Source organism: Nuphar pumila, chromosome 17 (genome assembly GCF_984573655.1).
Source record: "Nuphar pumila chromosome 17, dmNupPumi1.hap1.1, whole genome shotgun sequence".
Taxonomy (NCBI): domain Eukaryota; kingdom Viridiplantae; phylum Streptophyta; class Magnoliopsida; order Nymphaeales; family Nymphaeaceae; genus Nuphar; species Nuphar pumila.
In genome coordinates this window covers 82,034,477-82,057,530 of record NC_143265.1, presented here as the reverse complement: position 1 = coordinate 82,057,530, position 23,054 = coordinate 82,034,477, and the positions used below count along the sequence as shown (strand labels likewise).

Below are 23,054 nucleotides of genomic sequence, written 5' to 3'. Positions count from 1 at the left end.
CATGCATGAAAGCCTCTATTTATGGACTTTAAGTTGAGACAAGTCGCGGATAGCTAGATCGACCCCCGTAGCTTAGAGGATGAAGCTGAATAAATGCACTTGAGATCTAATAGGCATACTAATGTTTGTTTGCTGAGTTGTTTATGAGCAATGTTGTGTTGCTTCGTGCCGGGGCATGCAATAAGCAAGACATGCCGATTAACAATGCATGTGTCACTATAAGCACGTGTCACTATAAGCCCCTTCACAATGTGAACACGTGCAGCACTTTCCACCGGTGAACAATAAAGTTCGTCATATGCCAAATAAGCATGTACTAAACACTCCAATATTGCGTCCGTGCATCTCATGTTTGTAGTGCGTGGGGCCCGTGCTTGGTGCATCCCGCGGACGGCGATCCAAACCCTCTCTCAACACGTTCACAACCCCCCCGGGTGCGGCGACCCCCTTGGTGGTTAACCAAGAGAGACTAGGCTAGCCTCCAAGATGCAAGGGCGATGTAAACAACCAACTCTCTGAAGCAGAAGCTCTCGACATCTCCGCCCTCTCTCTCTCTCTCACTTCCTTTTCCTTCTTTCCTCTCAATCGCTACAACTCTCTCTCTCTCTCTCAAACACCACCAGCAATCCGATAAGAAGAAGAAGGGAGATAAAAATGGCGTCCCATCTCGTGGGCAGGGTGTCTCCCACCTCCCACCTCTCCTTCTCCTCCTCCTTCCGCAACGGCCTCCGCTCCGCCTCCTCCGCCCCCATCGCCCGCCACCGATGCCGGAACCCGGCCGTGACCGCCAAGATCCGGGAGATCTTCATGCCGGCTCTCAGCTCCACCATGACGGAGGGGAAGATCGTCTCCTGGGTGAAGTCCGAGGGCGACGTCCTCTCCAAGGGCGAGAGCGTCGTCGTCGTCGAGTCAGACAAGGCCGACATGGACGTCGAGACCTTCTACGACGGTATCCTCGCCGCCATCGTCGTCGGCGAGGGCGAGACCGCCCCCGTTGGAGCTCCGATCGGCCTGCTCGCCGAGTCCGAAGAGGAAATCGCTGAAGCCAAGGCCCGGGCCGCCGAGAAATCCTCCGCTTCCCCTCCTCCTCCTCCGCCGCCGCCTTCCTCGGATAATTCCGTGCCGGTAGCTAGGGTTTCTCCGCCTCCACCCCCGCCCCCGCCACGGGCGGAAGGACCGAGGAAGATCGTCGCTACGCCGCATGCGAAGAAGCTCTCCAAGCAGCATAAGGTCGATCTGGGATCGGTCGCCGGAACCGGACCGTATGGCCGGATTACTCCCGCTGATATAGAGAAGGCTGCTGGAATTGCGCCCTCCGATAGCAAACCCTTGTCTGCAGCACCGACTGCTTCTCCTTCTTTCCCCCCATCGCCGCAGCCCGCTAAGGCGTCTGCTCCACTGCCTCCGATTCCTGGATCGACGGTCTCTCCTTTCACGACGATGCAAGCTGCTGTTTCCAGGAACATGGTTGAGAGCCTCTCGGTGCCCACATTCCGTGTTGGGTATCCCGTGATCACTAATGTTCTTGACTCTCTCTATGCAAGGGTACAAAACTGTGTTTTTCTTCCATTCCTCCATTTTAACTCCCTCAATTCCCTCCCAATTATCAATTTCAAAGCTCAGATCAGCTTCATGGCATAGATAGCCCGTTCGCCATTAGAGAATTCCTCTACTACCTGATAATAATGAAGCTGAGAATTGGTATGTAAAATGGGTAACCATGAAGAACTAGAAAAATGTTTTGGGTGGTGGGGCATAGTTCCGAAATGACTACATTGTGTTGGTGGGCGTGTTCTGTTATGTATGTGGTTGGAAGTTTGCTTTTTATGCCAATTTCATACGTGAGAAATCTATCGAGCCGCACATTTTGGTTTTGTCTCACAGGTGAAGCCAAAGGGAGTAACCATGACTGTGCTGTTGGCAAAAGCAACAGCCATGGCACTTGTTCAGCATCCGGTTGTGAATGCGAGCTGCAAGGATGGGAAGAGTTTTACATATAATAGCAGCATAAACATTGCAGTGGCTGTGGCGATGGATGGTGGTCTCATAACCCCTGTTCTGCAGAACGTGGATAAGGTACTGCTTCATTCTTCAACCAACTTGGAGTGTGGTTCTTCTTCAAACTGCTCACCTTTTTATTGTCGTCTGTAGATAATGATGGCATCTTTGAATATTTAGTTCTTAGGAACTTCTTTCACTATTACTTTGCCAGAATTAAGGAAAATTATCAGTAGGGAAAAGTTACTCATGTTTTATGGTGAGCTTCATTTAACTATTTATGTACTATATCTTCTAGGCAGGAAAATAATGTGGTTTCTAAATTCTAACAAATCTGTGGGGGAGAACACTCATTTAGTCAGGCTCAAATTCTAGTTTTTCCTGGACTTACATGAAACCTTTCGAAGGATTTCAACTAAGAGTTTACTAAAACTAAAATCTACCGGCAAGGTAAGATTGACCTAAATGTTCAGGCCAAAAAGTGTGAGATAATTGGTTTCTTGTAGTTTACAAGTTTAAATAAAGGTTTTGCATTACAAAAATTGCTTCTTATAGGGTTAAAGTTTGTAATTCTAAAGTTAAATGTATGAAATGGCTTCTCGCGAAATGGGGGGATAAGAACAGCTTACAGATATCTACGGGGATTGGATTTAGCAGAATCAATTGTTCAATTTGTATGTGAACATATGCAAAACCTGATGTCTGCATGTTATCCGGTGCATCTTCAAATCCATGCATGCAAAGATGCACTCGGACTCTTACATTGTGGGTTATTTTGTATCCTGATGCAGGTAGATCTTTATTTGCTATCACAACAGTGGAAAGAACTGGTAGACAAAGCACGAGCAAAGCAACTTCAACCTCATGAATATAATTCGGGTTGGTTCTTTTGGAACAGGGATGTTTACTTTATCCAATTCAGGAATATTTGGAGTTGACATATTGGACTTGGTTCTTCTGGCTCAGGGACATTCACTTTATCCAATTTAGGAATGTTTGGAGTTGATAGGTTTGATGCCATCCTTCCTCCTGGACAAGTGAGTATTGGCAGCATGTTTTTTTTAGTCGAATTTCTATTCTTTATAATTATGTATCTTAGAGAAAATATCTTGGAACCTGTGCAGGGGGCGATCATGGCTGTTGGAGCATCAAAACCTACAGTTGTAGCAAGTGGCGATGGATTCTTTAGTGTGAAGAGCAAAATGATGGTAATTCTTGACACTTGACCCATTCAAATTTGAAGTGGAATTTTGAACATAAACCATGAATATTGAACATAATCCATTGATGTGTTTTTCTTTTTGTTGATTAACTTCATTTAGCTTCACTTTGTGGCTCGAACCAAGTGTGGCAGTTTTCTTTTCATTAAAGTCGAACCATCGATCATGTTTTTGTGTCCTTAACATACTCGATGTGGCTTTTCCATACAGATTTATGTGAAAAGATTACTGACACTTTATGCCTTTTAACACAGACCATTATTCATCTACATTTGTAATATTGAGACCAAGCTTATGTTACTCATCTATGGTTTGCAACTCCACGAATTAATCTTTATTCCCCTTGACTCCCCTGCCAAGTGAATCCCCATAGCATTGCAGCCACAAGACTCTAGATCTAATGAATGCTACAGTCTTCATGTAAAGTTCCTAGTATTGTTTAGAATGTTTGCTGAAACAAATATAACGTACACATTCAGTTTCAATTAGACTCTGTTTGGGAGACAGATGAGAGGGGAAATTGTATTCCATGAGGATTTAATAAATACTACATACCCTCACCGGTGCTTGGGAACCCTGTTTGGGAGAAGAGAATGGTGTTGGGAGTGGAGATGGGCCATTTCCAACTACATCCTCATAAGGATGTTGTTGACAACTCCAGCCTCATCTCCCATTTTCTTCTCCACTCCCATCACCCCTCTCATCTCCTCCCCAACACCAGCTCCCAAACAGAGCCTTAGGTGAGTCCCATTTTTGGAGCTTTCTCATCCAGGCAAAGACAATGGGAGCAAGCACTTATCCGGTTGGATATGTTCTGCTGCTTAATTGCACTTTGACCATTCCTTGATTTGAAATAAATTTTTAGATATCTTTTCTTAATTGTTATTAAATTCTTCAATATCTTTTTTTATGAAGATGAGAAAAATCAAGGAAAAAAAATTTAGATCTCTCCTTATCTATTTATACCATTTTTAATCATCAGTGTCAAGTGGGATTTGCCATAAGGCATGGTCATGTGCATTTTTTAGCTATTGGCTGGATGGTCGATGAAGGGTCTGATTCTCAGACCGAATGGCGTCTATGGCATTCCATCTTGCATGAAATTCCATTGCATGACTAGGTTGAGGCCCAATCCTATAATGCTGAATAAGTTACAGTATTCAACGAAGGATGTGGATCTTCTATGATATTTTCAGCACCTCTTATGAATGTTAGCCATCAATTTTCTGCCATCAGATGTGTATGGATTTAAAAGTTGTCTAACTATGTAGCTTACAGACTAGCCAAGTTTGGTGCCACTGGAGTCGGTAAGATCTGGAAAGTTAAGCCTCCATCATGATTTCATAGCCTTGTAGATTTATAATGTTTTCATCAAGGTTTTCTTCTGTTGTCTAATCATTTTGGATTTTCCTTTTATACCTTTGTACTGGTAGGAGTGCCTAACCCCAGCTTGCTTATCAAAAAAAAAATGTTCCTGAAATAATTTTTTATGGAATTATGACTTTGAAAAGTTGAAACGGAAATTAGCCTTTTCTATATACTAAGGGTACGTTCGGCCCCTCAAATCGTGATTTCAGGCTTCTTTTAGAATCACTCTCTGAGGGCCCTGAGAGTGATTCTAAAAGATGCAACCGAACATGCTCTAAAGGTCTCCCAAATGTGCAGCAAGGTAAGTATAAATTGAGTGTGGAGTCAGCATCATGAAGTAGCACTCTGTGGCATTGTATTTGTTCGCATGATGTTGCTGTCTTTGTATCCGTTCACATTTATTGAAAATCAGAAGTTTCTTTAGCATCCTGTAGATAGGTTGTTTGAGGCTAAACTAGCTATCTGCGTATCTGCAGGTGAACGTGACCGCTGACCACCGGATTATTTATGGTGCTGATTTAGCTGCCTTCCTCCAGACATTTGCCAAGATCGTTGAGAATCCTGAGAGTCTTACCTTGTAGGTGGCTAGAGTAGTATGGTTGATCCACTCGTTTCACCGGAATACCAAGGGTTGGTGTTGGCTTGTTGGCAGTGAAATTGTTTTGTTTGAATTTTGTATTACTGTGGAGGAGGAACTTCATTTTTGCAGCATTGAATTAAGCTTTGTGATTTCCGGCTGATTATGTCATACGTGTTTACGTTGTAGAAGGGCCCTTTTTTTCATTCCCTTCTTCGCGCGCGAGAGAGAGAGAGAGAGAGAAAACCGGTTGCACATTTGCTGATCTTTCTTGAGATCGAGCCAAATACTTGTGGTAGAGAAGGCTAGGCTATGAATTTAAGAAGGGCGTCTCTTTCTCTTCTCCAATTCAGGAAGAGAAAGCGGGATGATACAATTTGGCAGTTAAATGGAGGATCCTTGCTGTTGAAGGGTCCTAGGCTTGAGGGTGCGCCACAGGTTTACACCACCGGGAAAGCGACTGGAAGTGTGGCAGGCATAACCAGTGCAACTAGGTCTCTGATCCTGGGAGTAGTTTTTCTGTTCATGGAAAAAAAGTGATAGTAAAAAGAAAAAGAAGGATAAAAAAAATGACACCCCCACCCAACTCACCCAAATAATAGAGGGCTTGGGGAGGAAGTGTTGACACCTTCCTCTTGGGTCAGCTAACTCATGGCCTCTCAAACCTAGGGTTTGTATCGGGTACCCAACCCAACCCAAAGCCGAATTCTCAGATATGGGCATTAAAAACACCAACCCAAACCCGAGAGCAATATGCTGGTCCGTTTGGGTCATGGTTTATGCACGATGCCCAACCCTGTATTTTATACATTTTTTTAATAAAAAAAATCTGAAATTATGTAAGTATGGGTTTGGGATTTTTTTTCGGTGACCAAACAAAACCCGAACCCTGTGATTCATTATTTGGGCAGGTTTGGGTATATCCTAATGGGTCGGGTACCCGACTGGTTGACAACCCTAATCAAACCTAAGCTCAGGTAAGGCTAAGTCTCAAAGTTGCATCACAGGTGCAGCTCAAACGGGTAAGCCCATGAACAGCCTTTGGTCTGCCTTGCCCGATGCCTGCCCTTTGCTCTGAAAATGTCCGCAAGAAGTGGAAATTTTGAAACAGCTAAGGGATGAAGGGTCAGGAGGTTCCTTTTGGTGTCCCTTCCAATCAAGATAGCCAATATAATAATGTTTCTCACACATTTCTGCGTTCATGGTTTAATATTCCAGTGCCCTAGTTATAAAGGAACCACACTAATTCATTCAAACTTGATAGTAAAACTCTACGGCAGTAACTGTAGTTTTTTTTTTTGGGTGCAAGCTGCATGCTCTAACCAACTAGTTCACAATAAAATAAATGCCCCTTTGCTAAAGAAAATATGTATATCATACTAGAGTGTTTGATCTGCAGAAAAAATCAGATGTATGAAGAGCAAGTGGTTCCTACTAGAGGGTGTGATACAGTTTAGTGTAGCTCATACCAGCCTACGTATGAGGAACAAGAGCAGTCACAAATACCAGCCATATTTGAGAACATTGCAATATTTAAGTGATAAATTGTTAACAAATTATGATAATTTTAAAAATATAATAATAAAATCACAAAAACACTTTTTAAGTATCTCACAAGGATATAAATGCGAGAACAAAACACAATGTGGATACACTCGATACGGTATTAAAACTACAAATTAAGACACAAAAAACATGGTCACACACGCACATTATATATATATATATATATATATATATATATATATATATATATATATATATATATATATATATATATATATATATATATATATATATATATATATATATATATATATATATAGGAAAAGTGGTAGCTGCATACCACGAATGAACGGTGTTTGAGGGTTTCTTTCGCAAATCTAACCCTGCAGGTGTTCAGCGTGGTTGATTTGCTAGGAAACTATACTTGGATCATGTTTTTTTGAAAAAAGAAAAACAAGATTTTTAAGTTTAAAATATTTATATAAATCTTAAGCCATTGATTTTTAAACCTTATTAAAACCTACCTGCGTACCGGAATTGGATGATCTAAGAGTTGATTCCTATAAAATAAAATATGTAAACACATTTGTATGGTCAGATTTAAGAAAAACATGAAAAAAATACTTTAAAATGTGAGAAGCTGGTAATAGACTAGAAAAGTGGGGGCAACTACAACCTAATATATATATAGTGAAGTGTGGCTGCTCACTCTTTAGGTGCTCAAGCAAAGGTCACTCACACTGACTCCATCGTGCTTAGACTTTTACTGGCACTATTTTAGTGCCAGTAAAAGCCTATTTACGCAGAAAAGCCGTTCAGTGTTCATCGTGCAGCGTGAGTGACCTTCTTTTGGGCACCTAATGAGTGAGAAGCTATCAATTTTTGTAAATATATAGGGCATAACAGTGGATGCCCAATTGTCAAACAATGCTAGTTCGTTCGATTTTGCACAAAAAAAACCCATTTAGCGGTGGTCACGACCGCCACCAAATGTCTGAGTGGAAAATGAACATTTAAAGGCGGGAGCACTTCTGACAATAGTGGACGATGTTATGCCCTACTATATGTGTGTGGAAAACATTGGCTACCCTTGTTTGATCCAAATCCATTAGTTGAAACTCATCGCAGGCCAATTTAACGAAGCCTAACCTATGAATCAACCTTGAATGGTGCAATTTTTTGGATGTTGAAAATTCACTTCGTTGTAGGCTATTGATTTTTCAACTGTGAAAAAAACAATATACGTCTTAAAAACATTTCCAAATGACTAGTTTCTACTAAACCAAAACATGTAAATCACATTTAGAGGGTCAAATGTTTAAAAATAATAAAGATTTAAAGTTTTTTACTAGGGGTTCAAAACCGTGCACACACATGTATATATAGAGAGTAATGCGCTCCTCCTGCCCACCTTTTCGTTCTGCCCTTTAAAAAATAGTTTTTGTGTTTTTTTTCTCACATCTAATACCATAAATATTATGTATAGGTTTTGTTTAGGGGGAACCGGCTTTTGGATCACCGAAATCTGACCTGTATACATGTTTTTCTGGTGATCCAAAATCAATGGCTATGAAGGTACCAGTTTTTTCCGGCTCATGAAATCATGTTTTTTCATAAAAAAAAATATGATCCAAGAGTTTATTTTCACTAAATTGAGCATGCTAAACACATCTAACGGTTCAGATCTATCATAAAACACTTCACACTATGGGAAATGGGGCCTAATATGTTTAGTTCTCATATATATATAAGGAATCCTCTCCAATGGACGTTTTATTGGATTTTTTTTTTTTTTAATTCTGACAGTACAGATGTGATCTATATACTTGTTTTTATAAGAATCAGTTCTTGGAGCATTTGATTCGGATGCAAGGATATGTTTTTATAAGTTTCAAAATCAACAACATACCATTTTCATAAATTTTTGAGGCTCCAAATGTCATTTTTTCTATCCAAATATCCTGATCCAAGTATCAATTTATAGTAAATCAATTATGTTGAACACATATGGCCAGAATTTAAAAAAAAAATCATTGGTGAGGTTTTCATTTCCCTATATATAAAAAAAATGAAAACCTACCCAATAGAAAACCTCTCAAACCTACCCAATAAAAAACATTTATCAATTTTTCAATAATTTTTCAAAATTCTGACTGTACAGGTGTCAGCATCATTGATTTACTAGAAATCAATACTTGGATTATTCATTTTGGATGAAAAAAATGGTATTTAGAACTACAAAAATTTATAAAAGTATAGGCTGTTAATTTTTGAAACCTTACAAAAACATATCCATGCATGAAAATCAAATGCTTCAAGAACTGATTTCTATAAAAACAAGTGCATAGACCACGTGTAAGGTCAAAATTTCAAAAAAACACTAAAAATCTGATAAATATTTCTTATTGGGTAGGTTGAGGAGGTTTTCTATTGAGTAGGTTTTCATTCTCCTATATATAGGGTTAATAATGGCTACTAATGGTATGATACTAATGAGCTAGAAATCATTGATGCAAGTTGTAGAGCACTCAATCTAACCACATAGATGTGTTCAACATATTTGTTTGCTAAGGATCAAGCCTTGTATCATGCTTTTCTGATGTAAAAATGTGATCTTTTGAGTTGTAAAATTTTGATACATTGTAGGTCGATGATTTTTTGACCCCTTTAAAAACTTAATTACTTGTTATAATTACATGATTCAAAACTAGTTTTTTACTAAACAAACCATCTAGATCACATCTATGTGGTTAAGATTGAGTCGATCCAACTTGCACCTATGATTTCTAACTCATTAGTACGGTACCTTCATTAGTAGCCAATATTAACCCATATATATTAGTGGGGTGCATCATCGAGCCCCAAAAAAAAAACAGACAGAAATTGATGCATGTGTGCAAAGATTAAAAAAAAAAGACCTTTAGCACAAATCTGACAAAAATAGAATGCGTTGACAGTCTTGATTGCTGCTAAAGGTCTTTTTCCGCCAAGAGATTTAGTGGCGGACAATGACCCTTAAAGGTCTTTTTTTTCGCCAATAGATTTAGTGGCAGTCAATGACCGCTAAAGGTCTTTTTTCTGCCATGAGCTTTATCCCTTCGTCTGATTTCCGTCTGATTTTTTGGGGTTCAATGATATTTCCAACCGACTGTGTGTATGTATATATAATAAAACATAAATTTCATGTAAAATACACTCTTTTGGACAACAATTCTAAACTACTATAATAAAAACAAATAATAAAACTAAGCTGAAATTAAAATTTAATAGAATTGATAACAAATTTCAAAAGAAAATAAATGCAAATAAAAATAAAATAAACAATTAAAAACTAAAGAGATGACACAATGTTGCTACTAGTTTCATTCATGCTATAGATGGCCCGTTTGGACCAGGGATGGAGGACATGAAACGGGGATGGAGATGGAGATGAAAGTTAAAATCAAAACCCATGCGGGGATGGACTTAAGCATATTTTCATAAGTTTTTTATTTTTTTAGTTTTGTCACAAGTTCTTTCAACGTATAATTTTATCACGAGGTTTTCCGTTTATTACGAAAACAAAAACCACACTGATATTTGAGAGATTGTATATAGTGCGTGGAGAGCAAGACCTCTCACCGTGGCAAAGCATCAAGAAGCTTGTTAATTGGTGATTGGACCGTGTCAAAGGTCCGGATTAAAAGTGGGTCAAGTGAACCTCATTTTAGACGTACCGAGTGTTTAGGCTCGGCTCGTACCAGACCCACTTATTCCCAATAGTGTTCAGGCTGGACTCATACTCGTACCGAGTTACAAGCTTGGCTCGGCCTGGTTCGTAAGCTCGTACTAAGCTATCGGACATGCACAAGAAACCGAGCACGGCCCGGGGTTGTTTGTGGTGAGAATCCTCATTTTGCAAATGCTATAGAGAGGCCCTTAGCAACAAATTGAGAATTATTGTGAAGTAAAGGAACAAGTAAAAAGAATTTAAAAAACAAAGCATATACTAAAACAACCTAAAGCTCACAAGCAATCTACAAGTAGATAAACAGGTTATTTTGAAAACCAAAATAAAAATCTTTCGAAAATCATAGAAGGCGACGATGGGGCGAGCCGGGCTAGATAAAAAACAAAAGGAACGAAGGGCTAGAAGTCAAACTCGAAGTCTCTTGAACAGAGAATGAGAAAGAAACCCTAACCAAAGAGGCGAGCCCGATATTTTGTAATAATTAATGTATGGAATATATATTTTATATTATATAAAATATATTTAATATGTAAAACGAACCGAGAGCTCCTCGAGCTCAAAAGGCTGATCAAGCTCAGCTCATTTCCCCGTCCGAACTCAGCTATTTTGATGGGTCAGACGAGCTTTTCATTGAGCTGACCAGGGCCGGGCCAGCTCGGTCCATTACAGCCAACGGCGAGTCCAAACAAACAGTCACTCACCAACGGGGACTCCGCTTGTTTGGTAGAAGATGTAAATGCACGTCACCATTGGGACGTTGCAAGTTCAAAACCCATTGATATGTCGTGTAACTGTTAGGGTCTGCCTAAACCCAGCTTTTCTTTTAAAAAAAAGTCACTCAAATCGAACACTATTTTTTTAGAGCTAGGATCCGGTGCCATTTACACTTTGAGTGTGCCTCTGCACCTGACTGCCATCCATCTGCTTTTAGGTGCAGCCAAAAATGAAGGGAAGCAGATGCAGTGGCACACTCAAAAGTGGGCCATGTATGGCACCTGATCCTGGCTCCTTTTTCTATGGTCAAGTTTAGTTTGGTTTATCAGGACAACGACCACAAGACGATGATTACCTTTTAATTGTTGCTAAAGAAAACCACAAAGTACTGCTGTTTTCCAGCCTTTTCTATCTAACCATTACCTCCTATGCGGACTTTTGTAACCCATGAAGACGGGCTATAGGGAAAAATAGAAGTTGACTTGACTTGTCTTATTGGCGAGTAGATACGGGGTGGGATACGTGTGAACACTATACAGCAAACACCCGGCTGGAGATGCCAAGTATGGAGGTAGAACCGCGTTTTTCCAGACCCTATGCCTTAACTATGAAGCAAACTCCAAAATCTGAAAGCAACCATCATAAAAACCCACTCAATTTTCTTCTTTGACTCGAGTTCTCTGATGTTCCTACAAGTTCTTCTGCTCTAGTACTGTTTGTGCTGCTTTCTTCTTTTTCTACAGCATATACTACCTCTGCTGCTGCTATTCTACCACCTGCTGGTAGAAAGGGCAGAAAAATGGGGAGGACACTTGATGCTCTGCTAAGAAGAAACTTCAAGACATCAAAGTTCAGGTCTCTCCTCAATCTCACAATCACTAGGCTTGGTGTTCTCAAGAACCAACGTCGTGCCCGTTGTGCCTATACAAGAAAGGATGTCCTGGAACTCCTCAAGAGGGAACAGCAAGAGAGCGTTCTTCTACGGGTATCTGTTTGTTGATTGATTTCTTGTGAGTTTGGAGAAGAAAGAACTCTCTTTCCATGTTTTTGGTTTGGCTGTTTTGATGGTTTTCAGGTAGAACATGTGATCAAGGATCAGAACCTGTTGGATGCTTTTGTTTTGATAGAAGGTTTCTGTCATCTCCTGATAGAGAGAGCCACCCTCATAGAAAACGAAAAGTGAGTTCCAAGGAATTTTTCTGTTTTGCTCTGCTATAAGAATTCTAATCTGAGTTCCTGTGGATTATGTATTTTTCCTTTTCATGAAGAAACGTTGGCTTCTTGAACTTGAGATAGTCAACCTGTAGATAATTCTGATCGTTACTGAAAGATGGGATTGTTGGTATTTCAGAACATGCCCAGATGAACTGAGAGAGGCAATATCAAGTCTGATTTTCGCTAGTTCAAGGTGCGGAGAGTTGCCTGAGCTGCTAGAGATGCGTTCTATGTTCACGTCGAGGTTTGGAAAAGAATTTACTGCCTCGGCACTTGAACTCGGTGGTGGTTCTGGGGTAAATGTGAAGGTATGCAGATACATGACAACATGAATTTTTTCCAAAAGATAGCAATATGAACATCTATAGCATCCTAAATCTCTCTCTCTCTCTCAGATGATTCAGAAGATGTCAACAAAACAACCAACTCTAGAAGCCAGATTTCAAGTGCTCAAGGAAATTGCTTCGGAAGAGGGTATTCAACTGAATCTGGAAGATCAACTGTCTGATCTCACTCTGGTATGCATATGGAACGTTGGCCTCGTCTGAACTCTTTCTATCTTTTCAACTATATAACTCTTTGTCATGTCTTTGCAGGAGAGCTTGGGATTGAACCAGAAACAGTCTGGAAGATCAGCATATGCAGAGGAAAAGGATGCTCGAATCAGAAAAGAAGCTTCCAGTGATCATGATAATGCAGTAGAATTTGACAAAGATCAGTTGCTTGCGGGATCCGTGCATGGAACAAAATATACGGATGTGGAGGCTGCAGCACAAGCTGCCTTTGAGTCAGCTGCTTACGCAGCAGCAGCAGCAAGAGCAGCAGTAGAACTTTCGAAAAAGGAATCCAAAGGTAAAGGTTTTCATGATCCTGATGGTTCTAGCCCCGGAGTAAAAAGCACATCTGATGGGGATGGAAATGAACCAGAGGACGTTCATATGATCAGACAGAATCCAGAGAAACAAGAATTTGGGGAGAAGTTGAAATTGCATCCAGAAAGGCCTTTATCTTCCTCTAGCTCGGATTCTATAGGAGCTCCTGAAGTAGAAGAAAATCTCTCTTCAAATAAGTCATCTTGGATTGGAGGGCCTCCAGTGACCAGTACAAAGCAGTTTGACCACCATGAACTGAACTACGGTGGGAAGACAGGATCAGTAAGTTCCTTTGATGATGATCAATCATCACCAGCAAGAAGCAATAACAGGGAAAAGACTAATCGTGGATTTAGAAAGGCCCAAGCAACCGAGGGCACAGGAGGCAGAGGCTTCTTGAATGAAACTGCTGAAGACTCTTGCCAGAAACAAGATCCAGTACAACACTACAAAGATTATGAAGGAAATTCTCAACCAGAAAATGTAATGGGGTACTCCACAGGGAAATTGCGATGGCAGAACTCAGACATGCAGAAAGGGCCAATTCAAGAAGGGACCAAGAAATTGCCACAAAGAGGATCCAATTTTGCCTCTGTACGAACGAGGCCGGGATCTCGGCAATAAAACCAAGAGAAGTGAGGCCAAAAGATTTTGTGCGAATGTGATAGAACAGAACCGTGCTTAAAAAGAGTGATTGTCTTCTTTTCTCCTATGTTCCTGTTGGTATCGTATTGTCAATATTCTGGTTAGTGTTCCATTGTACTTGTGAATTATGTAAAGTCAAAAGCGTGGTTATTAAATACAAGGATTTGTTTTTTTATTGAAATTGATCATTCGTTGTAAGGACAAGTACAGGCTAATTGAGATTCATAAGCTGCTGCATGGTGATGATTTACATGTACAGCAAAATATTCCAAGCTGCAACTGATCTATGATTGCGTTGGCTCTAATACAGAAGTTATATTGTGAAGTAGTAACTCATTTTGGACACCCTCCATCATACGTACACTGCAACATGAAATCGCTTGACAGCATTCCTTACAAAGAAAAGGCTTACCAAGAAGGGAAGAAAGTTCATTTAGACCACTTTTGCTTTTTATTTTGCGCCATCAACCCGCTCAAAGACTGAAATTCTACCCCAACATCTTCGTCATATTGAATTCCAAGCTTTTCCTGTCGAATATCTATGTTTCATTCAAACATGTTAAATAAATAAAACTGTTTATACGAAAACCTTGAATTCTTTGATGTCCTTGGGATGTTTTCTGTAACCCCCAAAATTTTAACTTGCAAATTTTGAAAATATTTAGAGAAAACTTTTCAAATTTTCAGGGTTTAGTTTTAAAGATGTCAACAGAAGCAAATTTCTTTTAGAAAAAAAAAACAAGTTAACAAATTTTGGGCACGTTAACTTATAAACCAACATTATCTACAAAGAATAGTCAGGATGCCAGCAAAAATAGAGTGATCTCGAGCCATGTTGCATCACGCCATCGGTCGTCTGTAAAGTCTTACTTGCCACTTGCCCTTTGGTAGGTGTACAAATAGACAATATAGAATAAATAAAATAAACGTTATAGGATAAACAATTTATTTCATTGACAGTAGTAATTAAAATGCATAATTGAAATACGAAAAAGTAAATTTATTTTAACATGTGTAACATATACAAAAAACTACTATACCGAAAGAGATATTCATCACAAGAGATAAGCAACATCGTAAGCAGTATGAATTTCATTAATCTACAATTATTGTGAACATAATATTCTTTAAGTTTTGATATTAACTGTCCCGTGGGTATGCACAGACGTGAAACGTAGAAACAACTGAGATCGATTCGAGGGTTTATTATGTCAAATATTTTTTATTAACCTAGATGGCTGACTGAGTCCGTTCTTAACGGGACAGTCAGTGACCAAACGAGTAAATTCACAAAGGCATTTGTAGCCCATGGATGCATCCAACTTCTCCATAAGTACCTGGGAGCTACCAACTAGGATAATGTATGGTAGTCCCATTTTTCCTAACTTCGATGACTTGGAAAGCCGAGTCTTTTGCCCATGAGGTGGTTGTTAACAACATTTTTATTGGAGTTTTTGTACCATCCATCCTCTTCCTTGATGAACTATGAGAGTCGAATGGATACGATGGGGGTTTCTTAACCGCTGTCTCATTCTACATGCTCTGGTCTGTTAGACCTACTCGACCATCTTGTCTGTGAAGGCGAGTTGTCACCATTTATGTGATATCAGCATTGTGCTATATGCACGCTTCGAGCTTGTCACAACCTCATCATCCAAACATCGTAACATCAGCATGACGTACTTGTTCAAAAGTACGGTTATACCTATCTAAAGGTACAACTACAATAAGAGAATAACATTTAATATGTTACAATTCATTTGGTTCAAACTTGACATGCATTGCTCTTTGAGCATTTAGCCTATAAAGGCGAACATCATTATCTTTATTTATTTCAATAAAGTACGTATTGCATAGTTCGAGGTGCTCAACGACTTCTCATACTACCCATCGTAGTGTACATACCGTACCCATATAAAGGGCCGACTATGATGGTAGATCATGGGTTTCTCGAAGGATATCCCACCATTGTGTTTCATAGGATGTCGTATATGTGATTTTCAGTTAGCAAGCTTAATTTCTACGAAACAAGAACACAAGTCTTAGGATCGCTGTGGATCTGAGTATCTCTCCCGAGTAACCGACTCGAGGTGGAGATAGTTGCATCAAACAACCCACGAAGAAGACACTAACTTTAAAGGTAGGCTTTCATGCTCGAGAAGTTTAGCCTTGCACTAAGAAGGCCCACTTCTCGACACTACAGTGTTTGTACTCAATTTCGCACCCATATTGAAAGGTACGACATGTTGTACGTGCACCTGCACACCCTGCAAGGCTTGCCTGAGGGTTACAAAAGAACAAACATGTACAAGCAAATCTAAGTATCTACGGTGCAACGTCAACCAAAAGCAAGTACGAAAAACATTAACAGGAAATTAATATAGAACCACCTCATACATGTAGAATACAAGAAAAACACGTAAAATTTCAAAAGCATAAGAACAAGCAAGTGCAAGACAGGCAGTAACAAGTCGTCTTTATTTATGTGTATACATGCATGCAATATCGGTTGTTCTTATTTTAGAATCCTAATATTTTATTTAATTCATCCAAAGTCCTCGTGTGACTTTTTTCTACCTCGGGAGGTTTCATCGTTGTGTGCGCTTACGAGTGTAGGTGATGCAGGGTGTGAGTTGTGAAGCACGAGGGGGATCCATCACGCAAACTACAAAAGTGTGAACGCTTATTAAGTTATAGCCATATAAAGAACAAAATAGGGCAGTGGTAGGGCCTGACCTAGTGGCGGAGAGCATGAGTAGCAGGGGTCGAGGCCCCTGTCGTACGGAATCTGACGAGTGGCACGGGCCAAGGCCCCTGCCTCTCAGAAAACATCAAACGACAGGGGCCCAAGTCCCCTGCCTAACAAACCATCAAGTGGCAAGGATCTCGGCCCCTGCTTGAGAATATAGCGAACGGCAGGGGTCGATGCCCTGTCTGACAAAAATAGAGAAAAAGAGGGAGAGAGAGCATGGCAGGGGGCGGATGACCTCCTACCAGCCTTCCGACAACGCAGAGAAAAAGCAGGGGAAGGCGCGGTAGGGGGCTGTCGGCTTTCCGACAAAGCCAAGGAGAGTGAGAAAAGAAGACAAGGAGAGAAGGAGAAGGGGGAGGCGCAGCAGGCGTGGGAGGGGGCGACGACCTCCTGCCGGCCTTCCGGCAAATAGAAGAAACCGAAGAAATTAGGAAGAAGAAAAAAAAGAAGATGTGTACTTGAGAGAGGATCAGCATTGTCACACACAGGGAACGAGAGAGGGAGAGGAGCAGTGGTGGTCGGCCGTGGCGTCGAGGTACACCGAACTGGAAGAAGAGAGGGAGAGGCGAGCGTCTAGCTAGTCGGGGGTTGCAGAGGGGAGGTCACCGGAAGTGGGAGCAGGGAGGACGCAGGTTGAGAGCCCTCCCTCCCCTCTTGCGCAATTTTAAAGGGGGGGGGGGGCGTCAATCGGGCAACCCCAAAGGGGTTTCCCTTTTTAGCAGAGGAAGGAAGGGGGAAAGCGGCGCTGGTGGGGAAGAGGGTTTTTAAAAAATAAAACCCTCGCCCCCTGCATCTGGCATTATAACCCTAACGGGTTTTCGGATCCGACCCGGGTCCATTTTTTTTTTTTGACTCGTGGGTTTTACGTTCTCAGTTAACATAATCCAAAGGTCCTTGAAAATACGCTTACTCTGCCTCCACAAGTTGATTTTGTCGGCATAAGTTGCTTCCACTCTCTTTTTATCCTCTGGGTGTACCAAGGATGTACCTTGTCGTAATTTACTCAATTTTTCTTCCATCTGCCCAACCTGATGAAATATTAAATCGTAAGTATACATGCCAATATTTAGAACAATCTAAAGAGGTTTCATGCATGATCAAGCTCACCTTTGTCCTAAGTTTGGCTTCTTTGGCGCGAATCTCTTCCAATGTTAAGTTTTACTGCAAAGTTCGGATTTCTCCAATTTGAACAGTCATATTGTTTCAATGCCATATGGTTTTCCATTTGATCTGAAATTGAAGATATTTGTGGGATGATGCACATGTAGAGAATCCAATGAGTGTGTGAAAGGAGGAGCAACAAACATTCTATATGCCTGCCTCAATCTCAGTTGCTGCTTTCTTTTGTTCTTCCAATTCCTGTTGCAATTTGGTATTCTCCTTCATACAATCAAGCTCCTCATTGTTTGGGCTATTGAATTGATCCTACCTGGCAAGGTATATATTTTGTTTTCCTTCTTTAAAAGAAATTTGTCCACTATCGGCAAGCGAATGAGTGCGTTTTGGACTGCAGTCTTCTTGAGGTCATGTTTTTGCAAGGCATCAGCAACATTCTGGGAATTTAGTGGCCTATTTTGCTGCAAAAGACTAGATTTTGAACCTCGTCAAGCTAAAAGCTAAAAGTGTTGGATCGAATTTCGGATCACATAGTTTCACAATCATAATCATGATACAAAACATGATATAAATCATAATATGCAGCAGAATACAAATCATGATTTTCAGCAGATCGAAACATAAACAGAGAGCAGGCATGTCGAGTTCCACCATATATCAAAATCCAGAAAGCAGCATATGAACAAACAGATGCACAGAACACAATAAACACAAGAGAAGCATGTTAATACTGTGTAAAAGGCTAAGGCGTACGAAAGTACTCCCCTTAGAGAAGATTCGCCCCCACATACAGGGCAAAACAGGGTCCGGCGTCCTTCCCCCAGGATACAATAGCCTCAACGATCAAACCGGTACACTCCGACGGATCGTCCTTCGAAAACAACCTCTACGAACCGAAGTTGCAGAAAAACCCCTTTCGGGATAACTCAGGAGAGAGAGAGAGAGCAACAGGGAGAAATAGAAAATCGCAGAGCCCTTCTTCAGAGATTAGTCTGTCTCAGATCTGTTGTAACCCCAGCCCTAACCACGCTTTTATAACCCACGAATGGTTACAAAGCGTGGAAGGAACCTGTTACGGAATCCAAGGAGACGTGACCCGTTAACGGAAATCAAAGAGTCGAGATCCGTTAAAGGAATCCGAAGAGCCATAATGGGCATGGACTACGAGGAGTCGTGACCCGTTATCATTTCTCATAACCCGTTAAAGAATACAAATATCCACAGAAACTTTTGGCAAAAAGATACTTTGGTCTTGATTGGATATGGCCCTAAAGGACAAATTACCCGAGCCCGGCACAACACGGCAAGCGAGCATGCGCATGTGTGGTAGTCATCCCAACCTCTTGTTCTCAAGAACAAATGTAAGAGTTTACATGTGGCTTATAAAGCCCACAACAAACTCAAACACAATCAATATGGGACTATTCCACGTCATCAAAACCACTTTCTCTAAAACAGCCCATGTTTCATATTTGAATTCTCTCTTCCCTTCCTTCTTACACCTAACAAAAAGTGCAGCTTATACTTCTGAATAATCATGATTCACACCAACCAAAAATGGCTAATCTAAGTTGCATAGGCGTGAAATGAATCAGAACTCGGATCATCAACGGTTTCTACTGATAACAAAAAAAAGGCCATTGCTGTCTAGTATAAATTGGTATTTTATAAATCATATTTTATTCATTTGCTCTGAAAGTAATGTCTGTTTACCGCTTTATAATCTTTTGTTTAATTTTTCACTGCAATAAGAAACGGCCTTCACATAGTCAAGCATTTTATACAGTTTGTTGAGCATTTACACGTTTTTTTATTTCATGCCAACCTATGCAATATAAAAGGCCTAGATGGGACTAGTCAGAATTCTAACAAAAAAAAAGAGATTAAAAAAATGCAAAATTAATAATAAGATATATTTGTAATCTATACATGCACACACAGACATGCATACATAAATATATATATATATATATATACATAAATATATATATACAAATATTTGAAAAACAGAAAATATATATATATGAAGAAAAAGAGTAGATATACATATATATATATATATATATATGGTAAAAAAACAGACAAGTTTAAGCCTAGGCTGGACCTTTTAAGTCTAGAGTGCCTAAGTACCTTAGACTAGGCGCTGGTAGGGCGATTTTGACTACATAGATTCCAACCAACTGATGGGTTGGGTTGGCTTGGCATGGTCACAGAGGCAGAAGTAAATAACATAATTTCTAGATGAGATGAAAATGGAAAAACAGGGCCAAATCATGAAGAAACTAGACTCAAACGGAGATAGTCTGATCTTATAACACTAATTTCGGAAACACCAAATGGTAAATTCTTTCCTGAATGCCCAAGTAGAACACAGATCAAAACTTTACCTAATTTTGAACTACCAAAATAAAGCGAGAACATCACTCTGGCTAACCGCAATGTAGAATTGCAGGTACAATGACATTATTCCGGTAAATAATGAAAAAATTCACGTCAAATTTCCAGAATTTCGTGGATTTTTTCTTTCCTGGAAGTTCTATATACTAAATCAAATGCATGATTAAAGAAACGAATAGGAATTCACTGAATTAACAACGGATCGCATAAAATGAATGGAAATATGCAGGAACTACGGAATTTGTAAGAAACAAACAGAAAAATCGGAGTCCGAAAGCCATTACCTCATTGACGAAACTCAGAACTATGCCTGAAATTTTCAATAACAGCGACAGACTCAAATCAGAAGCAAAATGCACAAAACGAGAAAAAAGCAATCCATCAATTGTTACAATCGCAAGAGAGAGAGAGAGAGGTTACCTTCAGTAAAACAGAGCTATAAAATGCAAAAAATTCACCTCTCACGAGTCACGAGTCACGAGTCACACACAAATAGATAATAATGCACGATATAACGTGGTTCGATTCCTGAAGAAATCTATGTCCACGAATATTGGAAAACCTCACTCAATGTTGTTATCTGTTCTTATTACTTTCTGAAGTTGCAGAATACCTTCTTTATTGTTACATTTCTTGTTATGAGTGTTCATTCTCATCTGATTTCCTGTTATCGAGATCCTTGATTGTAGGTGTTGGTCTGGGTACCGGGTCCACCCATGATGGGCGAGATCCGGACCCGGCCCACGTTAAAGAAAGGGGCCGGTTTGAAAACCGCCCATTTCCCCACTACTAGGGCAATGTTTTTCTGTTGGGTGCACAGTGGAGAGAATGAACACTGGAGAAGAACGAGAAAACATGTAGATCACATATATAGTGTTAGATGTGACAAAAAAAAAAAAAAGGAGTTCCGACCCATTCGCAAAGTTTGATTGCACCTACAATCTACTGCTGGGTCAGGTGTGGATGTACGACGCAGTGGCTGAATAGACATGGACCACAAAAATGAAAGTCTAGCCTGTCTGGCTGTTACTAAGGATGCAAATGGATCGGATATGAACCGGATCATAGGAAATAGATCCTGTGAAGTAGGCTTCGAATCTGGCTCTGAAATTCGTGGGATAGCGTAGGATCCAGCAAAAATAGGTTGAAAAGATGTTTTCTACATGTAAAAGTATGCGCCGACTAGATTTGGTCCAGATTCAAACACAGACCCGAAAGAAATTATAGATCCGAATACGAAATCCAAAAACATTTATGGTGGCCATACAAATCCAATCCAATCCGATAACGCATTTGGATTCTATTGAAGGTTTGGTGTGCCTTGCTGGAATTAATATAATAAATTATCGAATCAGAAATAATGACACAACACGTGAGCAGCATAGTGAATGTATTATTTATTAACCGCTTTCGTTATAGCTCATTGTTTTTTATTGCTATTTCACATGCTTTTCTTAATAATTTTGTGTTTAATCTTTCATTTTGGCATACAGCATACGTTTGTTTGAAAAATAAACATTATTTAACGAGATTTATTTTTTAATATGTATTTACACGGAGAAACCACCCGAATAAAGAGAGACAAAACCGTGCTGACTATGCCTGCAGTACTTATGATAATTGGTAGCATAGTACTCCGTGAGCTTATCCCTGCACAAGGAGTAACGCCCACTGGATTTGAAACTAGACCACCTGGCTAGTGGCCTAGTTCCCATCCCACTACGCCAAACCCCTTCGGGACTAACGAAATTCTTTACAATTAGATTACTAAACGAACATTTTCAAGCTAAAAGTAGCCGGGTTCTCGGTGGGAGTTTAAAACAAACAAACAAACAACAACTACGCCTTCATCCCAAAACAATTGGGGTCAGCGATATGAACCAAAAAAAGAAATTCATTTTGGGTCTTCCACATGAATCCTTTTCCTCCAATCATTTCTATCCAACGCCATGTCCTCGGTGAGGTTCAAAGCATTCATATCCTTTCCTATCATCTCCATCCAAGTCTTCCTAGGCCTACCCCGACCTCTTTTAACTAATATATTTTCCCATTTCTCCAACCTTCTAACTGGAGCATCATTAGGCCTTCGCCGAATATGTCCAAACCACCGTAAACGATTCTCTCGCATCTTATTTTCAATGGGTGCAACACCTACCTTCTTACGTATCTCTTCGTTCCGAATCTTATCTTTTATTGTATTTCCACACATCCATCTAAGCATCCGCATCTCAGCTACACTCATTTTTTGAATATGATGTCTCTTGGCAGCCCAACATTCCGTACCATAAAGTAAAGCGGGTCTAATAGTCGTCCTATAAAACTTTCCCTTCAACCGCAATGGCATTCTACGATCGCACAGCACTCCAGTAGCACTTTTCCATTTCATCCACCCAACCTTTATCCTATGATTTACATCTCCATCAATTTCTCCATACTTTTGAATGATGGATCCCAAATATTTGAAATAATCATTCACCGGTATATCTTGCTCACCAAGCTTCACTACACTCCCATCACTACTTCGTTGCTTACTAAACCGACATTCCATATATTCAGTCTTACTCTTACTCAACTTAAGACCTCTAGCTTCCAATGTCTGTCTTCATAATTCTAACTTAGCATTAACCCCAGCTCTAGACTCATCAATCAAAACAATATCATCAGCAAACAACATACACCACGGTACATTTTCTTGAATTGATCTCGTAAGCTCATCCATCACTATCGCAAATAGGAAAGGGCTTAAAGCAGATCCTTGATGTAACCCAACCGTTATCGGAAAATTGGTTGTCACCCCTCCACAAGTGCGGACATTGGTTACTACTCGTTCATACATATCTTTAATTATACTAATGTACTTGAGAGAAACACCTTTCTTCATCATTGTCCACCAGAGAACGTCCCTAGGTACTCTATCGTATGCCTTCTCTAAATCAATAAAAAC

At 40.1% G+C, this 23,054-nt stretch overlaps 2 protein-coding genes and 1 pseudogene across 3 annotated transcripts; 2 read left to right on the top strand and 1 right to left on the bottom strand.

The window, feature by feature from the left end:
* The first annotated feature begins 376 nt into the window (after positions 1 to 376).
* LOC149812498 (dihydrolipoyllysine-residue acetyltransferase component 4 of pyruvate dehydrogenase complex, chloroplastic-like) lies at positions 377 to 5,327 on the top strand. Its single transcript, XM_089993281.1, has 6 exons — positions 377 to 1,545; positions 1,885 to 2,076; positions 2,790 to 2,877; positions 2,965 to 3,035; positions 3,123 to 3,206; positions 5,063 to 5,327. The coding sequence occupies exons 1-6, from the start codon at positions 655 to 657 to the stop codon at positions 5,165 to 5,167; spliced, it is 1,431 nt and encodes a 476-aa protein (XP_089849407.1). The 5' UTR covers positions 377 to 654; the 3' UTR covers positions 5,168 to 5,327.
* A 6,452-nt stretch (positions 5,328 to 11,779) lies between these two features.
* On the top strand, positions 11,780 to 14,049 carry LOC149812497 (uncharacterized). The gene is made up of 5 exons (XM_089993387.1): positions 11,780 to 12,098; positions 12,189 to 12,292; positions 12,465 to 12,636; positions 12,724 to 12,846; positions 12,925 to 14,049. Exons 1-5 carry the CDS (start codon positions 11,913 to 11,915, stop codon positions 13,822 to 13,824), a joined length of 1,485 nt encoding a protein of 494 aa, XP_089849513.1. The 5' UTR covers positions 11,780 to 11,912; the 3' UTR covers positions 13,825 to 14,049.
* LOC149812496 (homologous-pairing protein 2 homolog) lies at positions 13,409 to 21,825 on the bottom strand (annotated as a pseudogene). Its single transcript, XR_016428499.1, has 7 exons — positions 21,699 to 21,825; positions 20,395 to 20,420; positions 17,914 to 18,174; positions 17,705 to 17,775; positions 17,463 to 17,625; positions 14,435 to 14,460; positions 13,409 to 14,373 (listed from the first exon to the last, which is right to left on the bottom strand). The product of XR_016428499.1 is annotated as a homologous-pairing protein 2 homolog (transcript).
* Positions 21,826 to 23,054: the final 1,229 nt, after the last annotated feature.